Raw genomic sequence first — 9,732 nt, forward strand, 5'->3', positions numbered from 1 at the left:
AGTGGGTCTTGTTCAATAGGACTTCTTGAACTCCCATAAGGTCAGCCCTGCATGTTTCGGTAACTATGATAACATGTGAATATATTTAACAAGTTAAATGGTTAAATGTATAAAAAAATTGTTTAAATTAAAAAAAAAAAACGATAAAAATGATTACCTTTTAAATCATTTTTCCTATCATAATAAATATCCAAGAATTTAAAGGAGACCAAGAATAACATTCTAAAAATAGACAAATACCTAAAGATATTATAGGACTTCAAAACGACATCTCGATATGTCACGAAAACGTGGCGATTCTAAGAGTTATTTTATTAAATTCCGAAAAATAATGATTTAGGAGACACACTTCCATCATTCTCATCGTTTGTTCATTTTATGAACAACTCTTAAAAAGTAAATTAAAAGTCGAGTACTATTAGTGGGCAATAAGCCCAAGGCTAAGCCCAGAAGGCAAAAAGCCCATATCTGGAAACGTTCTTCAAATTACAAAATACAGTGTTATGGATCCTTGCTTCGATTTCAGTTTTCCCGATTTCGTCGCGATTAGAGGTAATTTCTCCCATATCTTTCTAATTTCTGATTGGTATTTGATAAATCAAATCAAATGCTGCAGCTGGATGATTGTCAATGTATTCAAGTTCTGTGTTTTTGCTCGAATCAATTGTGCCTGAGATGTTTAGTTAGGGCTAGGGTTTGCGTAATGTGATTTACTGGGTATTAATTTGTTCATGTCCGCTTCGCGTTCAGTGATCAGCTTCGGGAAAACAACTCTTCCGATGAATCAATGTGTTTTAAGTAGTGCGGAATTCTATATCTTCAGTTGGACTCTTTATGCGTTCATCGGTTTTTGTGCTAAATATTATATGCATTCTAATTTTTAATCATCGCTTCTAGTTTTGCTCGGATGCTGATTCAGTATCCAAAATTATGTTCTTCAGTGTATCGCTTCTTAGCTTTTAAGGTTCAGTTGGCAGCCGCCGATTGAAAGCCATGGGCTTTTCATCTAAAGATAAATTAGGGGGCACACTACAAACCCTTGATTTATTTGGTTTCTGTTCATAAAGATGGTCTTTTATGTTATTAGACGTTGCATGCTTTTGTTTCTTCATATTTATGATCATTTTCGGTGGTTTCTTTGATGTCTAGCACTTAGTTAAACATGCGTGGTTTTACAAAGTGGCATTTCTACAGGAAAATGGTTGACACAAAAGAAAAAGGCGAAAACCCAAAATCAAACATAACTCCTGAAAAGGGTGTACCTCAATCAGTTATTCCACCATCGTCTATAAGAAGTAGGTTAATCTCCCCCTCTTGACTTTACTAAGCTGCCAAGATTGAACTTTGAAAGAATAGTTTTTGCCTCGTGAATTACAGTCAATATGGAAGATAACAATGAAGAGGACGAAGAAGAGTATGAGGAGGAAGAAGAAGATGAAGAGGAGGTAGAATATGAAGAAGAAGACGATGAATCAGAAGAAGAAGAAGAAGAAGAAGTAGAAGAAGAAAAGGTGAAGAAAGAAGAAACAAACAATGAAAATGCTGTGAAAGAAGATGAGAAGAAAGATAAAGAAGTAAAAAAAGGTGAGGAATTAGGTGAGGATTCAAAGAGTAAAGAAAAGAGGGCTAGTTCTAGGGACAAGAGCACAAAGAAGAGTGTTGTGAATGGAGATAATAAACCAGAATCATCAAGCAGAAAAAAAGGTCCAAAGAGGGTTGAAAGCATGGGGATGGTGTTCATGTGTAGTTCAAAAACAAAAACAGATTGTTTTCGCTACAAGATTCTTGGACTTCCTGCAAATAAACAAGATCAAGTAGCAAAGATTTATAAAGGAATGAGATTGTTTCTGTTTGATGTTGATCTCAGATTAATGTATGGAATCTTCAAAGCTGCTGGACCCGGTGGTTATAACATTGAACCAAAAGCTTTCAAAAATGAATTCCCATCTCAAGTTAGTAGTAGTAGTAGTAGTATTCAACCATTCATTCATTTTTCATCTTTCATTTTGATTATAACTACTGATTAATGATATCTTTTATAATTGAATAAAATCAGGTTCGATTTAGCGTGCTTGATGATTGTTTGCCAGTAGCAGAAGAGAAATTTAAGGATGTCCTTAAAGAAAACTACTACACACGGAGTAAATTTGAAGGCCTCTTGAAAGCCGATCAGGTTCCTTTTTCTGTTTTATATAAATATACATTTAAAGAAATATTTATAAATTACGAATTTAATTTCACAGGTGAAGAAGCTGTGTAAGCTATTTGCAGTTACATCAAAAGGGCATAATCGTCCTAAATCCGGTTTAAAATCCCGTGGAAGAACACGAGCGGTTGAAAACCATCGAGTTAGATCATCCGATGAAAGACGTATAAGAAACAGGGAAGATGAATCCCGAGACCGGAAAAAACGTAAAATACGCTCTCGAGAGGAAGAAAGACGTTTTCGCCCTCGATCCCGGTCCCGTTCCCGGTCCCGCTCTCCACCGCGTAGAGAAAAAAGACGGTACAACGACTACGAACGGCCGCCCATTTTGTACGAGCGTGCCGCCCCGGTGGCCGTCAGATACCTGCCGCCACCGCCACTTCCGGTGGTGTCTCCAGCGAGGTCATACCCCTATGACAGACCACCACCTTATGACCACCGCACTTACCATGATGAGATGCGGGCCCGGGATTGGGACCGGGACCGGGAGCGGGACCCGTATTATGTGTATAGTAGAGAGGGTCCTCCTAATGTGTATGCTTTACCACCGGAGTACCACATTGTAAGCAGAGAGTACCACCATCCTCCAACTGCAGTGCAGCCGCCACCACCGGAGTATCGGTTTTCTGATCGTGTCTCTGATTACCGTGATGTGGGGCCACCACCACCGGAGTATCGTTCTCATCGGACACATTACAGATATTAGAGTTTTATTAATTATGTGAAATGTAAGGCAACATATTGTAATGTTTAGCTTTTGGATTTGGTTATGGGGATGGAGGTTTAGTTTCTAACTTAAAGCAATTAAAAACTACTAGTAGTATCCCTTCTCGTTATTCTTGCGTTGCGTTAGTATGAAGATGATATTTGATTAAATTTTGTGTTGCAAAATGATTTTGTGTGGGTTTTAATCATAAGTATGATGAAGAATAATCTTACAGTTGTTGGAAAATTCAAAACATTTGAATCATTTTTTATTAATTTTTTTTAATTAGATAGGCGTATTGCATTTATGTAGGAAGGTACGTTTTGGCATGCTAGATTGAACACCATCATATATATATATATATATGTGGTAAGGCTGTGGGGAGGGGTAACCATCCGAAAAGTGATGTCATCTTTGTGTCACGTCATCTTCACAATCAACCCACTAAAGAAAGAGAGAATATGGTTACCACTAACAATATTTTTTTTATTTTTCTAACACTATATTAAATAAAAAAACATCATTTATAACATAAATAAATATTTTTATTTTTTTATTTTTTGTAACATTATATTAAATAAAAAACATAATTTATAATGTAAATAAATATTTTTATTTTTTGTTATATTATATTAAATAAAAAACATAATTTATAACATAAATAAATTTTATTAATTAAAAACATAGAAATTTAAAACCAAGTTTGGTGTGTCCAAAAAACACCATCCAAGTAAAGAATCTGTACAAAAAACACCAACGAAGTACATTCTTTGTTCAAATTTGACCTTGTGTAACCGGTAATTACCGGTAAAAAATAAATAAAGGAAAAAAAACAAGAGGAAATGACTCAAAGAGGTAACTATGTTTCAAAATCGTTCAAAAAACACCATCCAAGTTTGATATGTTTAAAAAACACCATCCAAGTAACCTTTTTGTACAAAAAACACCAACAAACTATATGTTTTGTTCAAATATTACCCACCGGTAACTGGCTCTTACATGTTAAATGATGACTTGACTTAACTATTATGACATGGCATAATAATTATTGACAAAACAATAACTGCTATATTCCTCCTTTAAAACTCGATTTAGGGTTTCTTCATGAACGAATGACTTCTTCTTCTCCTATGATTGCTATTCTTTTTCTAAAGTGATGATCTCAAACTCAAGTCCAAAACCTAATTCTTTACTAAAGGAAAAAAAGGGCTCCTTTACCCCTCCCTTAATGGGCCTCCCTCCCCCTAAGGCTCAAATCCATAAAAAGCCCCAAAGGGCATCCAAGCCCAACTATAAGGCCTCTAAGGCCCAATATGGCCCAAGAACCCCCAATATGGCCTTAAGCCCAAAAAATGACCTGCTACAATCAGATAGACCTAAGGACCAACTTAAACAAGTCCATGCATACGCCCAACATATGTTGAAGACGATTATTTGGTATACGCAGGTTCGCCGGGTACTTCACCAGACCATAAATATGATGACATAAGTTCGACACTTCTCACTAAAGGGGAGATTATAAGGTTAGGAATATCTAGTGAGGCGTCGAAGTACATTTAGGAATGGGTAGTGTCGATGTCGAAGTCAAGCACTTCGGATGTATGTATTTTGTAAAGACGTTTTAGAGGTTGAAGCTTAAATGTTTAGCCCTTACGTATTTTTTTGTATGCGTCTGTATCACCCTATAAATAGGGTAAGTATAGGATTCGAGAGTAGCTTTTTAGCTTTTGAGATTTTACTCTCTTGTGTTGTGTACTTGTTCAGACACAATCAACGAGCCAAACATAATTTATTTACATATATGTTCTTAAATGCTTTCTGTTCTTGATTTCGTTCTTAATACTCGATTCAAACAAACTACAAATTGAGACACTCCATTAAGACATGGTCTCAAAACCTAGGTTCTAAAGGTAATTTAAAAAGTTTAACTCATTCATTAAGTCCTTAATCATATGAGATACACGTCCAAACTTTCTAGAAAGCTTTTAGGGGGTCCTATTGATCTCTAAAAATGTAAACTTTATGGACATGCATTCCCTATGCATGTCCTTCCTCAAATCTAGGTCAAAAGAGGAAAAAGGGACCCAAATCTCATGTAATATATCCAAATCACTACATGATCTCAGATCTATGAGATATAAGGTCCTTAGGACCCCCAAGAGTCATAAAGTTGCAAACTTTCTCTCTTTGCTCCACCTAAAAACGAATGAAAGAGTTTATTAAGCAAAATAACTCAGATATCTAAGGAAAAGATAAAAGATTGGATCAAAATCCTTTAAAATGTCCCAACAAGATGCTTTCAGAGGTTGGGGAGTGTTGTTTGCTGGTCTCTTGCACAAAATCGTCCTCTACTTCTTTCAAAATCACCCAAAAACTAGCAAATGCGCTTCAAAGGCTTCAAGAAGATAAGGTTTTGGGTTTATGAGGGTTTGAAAGTGACGGAGGCCGAGGATGAACAAACCCTAGCCTCCACATTCCTTTAAATAGGGTACAAAGCCCGGAAATTAGGGTCTCATTAAAATCAACTGCCACGCCGTGGCAGGTCTTTTAAGTCCTGCGATCTTGAATACATTTTCCACGTAATGGTGAGGCTCCACCATGTCGTGGCCACCGAGAATAAAACTTACATTAGGATGGATTAGATCATACCTGAAATGGATGTTACAACTCTTCCCCACATGAATTAGGTTTCGTCCTTGTAGTTCGTTTCCACGGAAAATTCTAGATAATGCTCCCTTATCTCATCCTCGGGCTCCCATGTCCAATCAAATCCCTTTTGGTGTTGCCATTGCACCTTCACTAGGTTCACCACCTAGTTTCTTAGGGTCTTGGTCTTCTTATCGAGGATCGCAACTAGTTTTTCTATGTAGTTCAGGCGCTCATCTACCTGGATATTCCTCTAATGGCACCACTGCAGAATCATCAACCAAACACTTCTGCAGCTGAGTGACGTGAAAAGTGTTGTGAATCTGACTGAGCTCCTCGGGTAGCTCCAAATGATATGCAACTTGCTCATCCGAGCAATAACCCTAAAAGGACCAATATGTTTGGGGCCTAGCTTGCCTCGCTTCCTAAACCGGATGACAACTTTCCAAGATGACACCTTCAAGAGTACCATATCTTTGACTTGAAACTCCAAATCAGATTGACGCCTATCTGCATAACTTTTCTGCCGACTATGCACGATGTACAATCTCCTGCGTACCTGCTGGATCAACTCGGTAGTCTGGAGTACCACCATCGTGCTACCCATGACTCTCTAACCAACCTCACCTCAATAATTTAGGGTTCGATATTTCCTCACGTAGAGCATCTCAAAAGGAGGTCGATCAATAATACCGTGATAGCTGTTGTTGTAAGAATTTTGTGTATTTAATGTTATCTAAGTCCCAATGCATGGAATTCCAAGTATCTTTAATCTTATCATTGTACTTAATTCTTTTGAATAATTGACATTTCCTGATTTCACATATCAGAATCACATGATAGTATCTGTTATGGTGTTGATTATGATGGCATGTGTGGAATTAGAAAGATCTAGTGAATCATCATGTAAAATCAAGAACACAAGGAGTAAATAAATCTTTGTAAGCTCTTATTAGATCTAGAAAGATTATACAAATGGGTTTGTATACAATTTCTCTCTCTAGTCTAACACTCCAAATGGACTCACTTACATAATGGGAGTCACTCACTTCCTATTTATAGGAAAAACTCAACCCATTTACACATACAAAGAGGAAAGCCTAAAACACTACATCCAAGCATGACTTTGCACCCTAACATTCTCCCCCTCAAAGTTAGGATTGGATGTCCGGCTTCAATCTCCAACGAGCTAGCGCGATCAAGACCAAACTCCCCCTCGAAGTAACACCGGTCTTCAAATCCGCAAATGAATATTCGACAAACCCGAGAAGCTTCGAATACCCATCATTCTCCCCCTTTTATAATCAAAAAAATGATTATAAAACCCACTAAGGATGAGAAGCGCCCGAGGAATAGACAATACAATACTCCCCCTTGATGTGTACCAAAAATGAATCACCAAAAATCTTGCACGGAAAAGCAATCACGAAAAAGCCACAAAAAAAATTTCCAATTGATGAAATTTTTTGACTTTTTGGGTGAAAGTTGCAAGATTTTTCAAAATCCGGGTAGAAATTGTCACTTTCTGAAACTTGCAGGGACCCGTTGCGCCAAAAACAGTCAAATATGCGAAACTCTAGCCCATTTGCGAAACCGGGCATAAAGCGTAAATTCGCACAAACTGCAAGGACCAAAACTGAAAATTCTGCAATTTCTCAGCTTTTATTATCCATATGCGAAGTTGGGTATAAACTGTCATTTCGTGAAAAGATTAGGGGCCAAATGCGAAAATATTTGTTTTCTTCTTCATTGAACGGGTTATAACAGTAAAAGACTTCGCATTTTCATTCTCACATTCCTTCGCATCTTTCATCCAATGTAACCAAATATGCGAAATTGATTGAGACCCAAATGTGAAACCAATTTTTATACACTCAAATGCGAAGTGAAGTTAGAAACCCAGATGCGAACCCAATTTTGATCTCATATGCGAACCTTTCTTGACCTCAAATGCGAATATCACCAAAACATCACAGATTGCGAATGAACTTGACCTCAAATTTATTTAATCAACTGTGAACTCAAATGCGAACTAAATTTGATTCACCCATATGCGAACTTAATAACACTACTGTCCAATTCTTCAACCATGCGAAACCAATCGACTATTTGCAAACAATCAAGGCTTCAATCATACGATATCTGATATCAATTTTCCAATCTTGACTATCATTAGACCCCAAATCCAAAATCGACTTTAAACCAAAGCATCAAACATTCGAATCTTGATCCAAAAAATCACCGACTCTAAAAAATTGTTCCAAATCGAAATTATCGATCTATCACACCAAAGACTCCAATCTATCGACTCCAAACATGCGAACATTACTCCCCAATTCCAAAATCACGAACTCGTATGATGAACAAAATCAATATGCGAACTAAAATCATTATGCGAACCCAATACAGATCTTCGATTCCAAAAAAATGAGTTTTCTGAATCGGTTCTTCACTCTTGATTATTCCAACTCACTCGATCAAATATGTTCAAAACTTTATTCGACATCATGTGTTCTTCCCAACTCACAATCGATACCAATCACAGATTCAAGAATCGACAAAAGAATTGAATTCGATTTCAAACAATGAATTCGAAAGCTTGTCAAAAATTGAAATCATCTACAACAACTTTGAATGAAATATGACTCGTATTCAATCAGCGATCTACCAACTCAAATCGATTACAACTCAGATCGAGTTTTAATTCAATCGATTTTGACTTTTAGACATTTCATGTCGATGAAGAACACAATTGTACAACCAGATAAAGCTAGTGTACAAGTCAGATGACGAACACGATTCAAAATGATTTAAAGAATAAAAGATATTCATGATTTAGACACAAAGTCTTAATATTGGATTAAAAGAAATATGTTTGGGCTCAAACAATTGGATTAGATGAATAGTAATCTCAAGAATTAGATATGGGCTTAAATGATCATCATGAACAGTAACTAATTCATGATTTGGATTTATGAATTGGATCACTAATTGATTTTAATAGATCAAAACTTTAGGCTCAAAGAATAAATGGATGAACAGTAAAATTGATTTTGTTTTTGGTTGAATTTGATCTAAAAAAAATTGATTGGATCAACAATGAGGTTTGAAACGAATTAGATCCAACGAAACAAAACGATCAAAAATGAAAAACGCAAAGCACGAATCGAAATCATGGATGTTTTTGAATCCATTTGAGAATTTGAGTTACCTTTTTGACGAATCGAGTTTCGTTTTCAACGAACGAATCAAATTTGGAAGATCTTGGTTCTTTTGTCGGAATGAGAAAATCTCCAAATCGAACATTATACCACCCACCATGCAAGATGTACAACTCGTTCTTCGTGTTCTTCGTGTTCTTCAACGATCTAAGAACATCTTCAAAAGAACCGCCAACACATTTGGGTTTTGACTTCAAATTCAATGCAACCTTTGGAGATTGTTTCTTTGGAACCCAAATTTGCTTCACGGATTTTGGCTTCACAACATTTGACGATTTTTGTGAGTAAACCCGCTTGTTCTTCCGATTCATCTTCTTCTTCTTTTTCTTTCTCATCTTTTTGCATCTTGAAGACTTGATTTCATGAACAAACCCACTTTCAACAACATGAACATTTTGAGTTTGAATCAAATCTTTTGGAGTTTGATATTTGTGATTTTCTTGGATCACCGGCTTCCGATAAGGAATCATTCCTTCAAACAAATCACAAGAACACAAAACATCATCGGTTTGAACTCCAATTGAGCAAAAAACTTTTTCATCTTGAAAATCAACTTGAACTCCTTTTTCTTGAACATCAAGAACATCACATTGAACTCCATTGTCAAGAACTTCAAGAAATTTAAGAGCACGGAGATCATTTGGGTTTTCAATTAGAGAAATGTATTTCTTATTGAACAAATCTCTTTCTTCTCCTTCCTTTTGATTTCTACTACAAACTAATATAGACAAGGCAATTTTATTCAACCATGCAATCTTACAAATTGGTTGAAATACCAAGCTTCCATAATAATCCTTCAAATCTCCATAAGAAACCATATTACCCCATGAAATCAATTTGCTTAACACTAACCCATAAAATTGATCTTCATTTACTTTGTATTTCACATCTTTAACAATCACAATCCAAGAATCATATGGCAAACCCACCATGATCACAAAAACTTGAAGAAT

General features: G+C 36.2%; 1 protein-coding gene across 1 annotated transcript; it reads left to right on the top strand.

Moving 5' to 3' along the window:
* The first annotated feature begins 421 nt into the window (after window positions 1–421).
* LOC111907279 (uncharacterized) lies at window positions 422–3,042 on the top strand. The gene is made up of 5 exons (XM_023903057.3): window positions 422–552; window positions 1,195–1,295; window positions 1,378–1,952; window positions 2,057–2,173; window positions 2,244–3,042. Exons 2-5 carry the CDS (start codon window positions 1,199–1,201, stop codon window positions 2,910–2,912), a joined length of 1,458 nt encoding a protein of 485 aa, XP_023758825.1. The 5' UTR covers window positions 422–552; window positions 1,195–1,198; the 3' UTR covers window positions 2,913–3,042.
* The last annotated feature ends 6,690 nt before the right edge of the window (window positions 3,043–9,732 follow it).

This window comes from Lactuca sativa, chromosome 5 (genome assembly GCF_002870075.4).
Source record: "Lactuca sativa cultivar Salinas chromosome 5, Lsat_Salinas_v11, whole genome shotgun sequence".
Classification (NCBI taxonomy): Eukaryota; Viridiplantae; Streptophyta; class Magnoliopsida; order Asterales; family Asteraceae; genus Lactuca; species Lactuca sativa.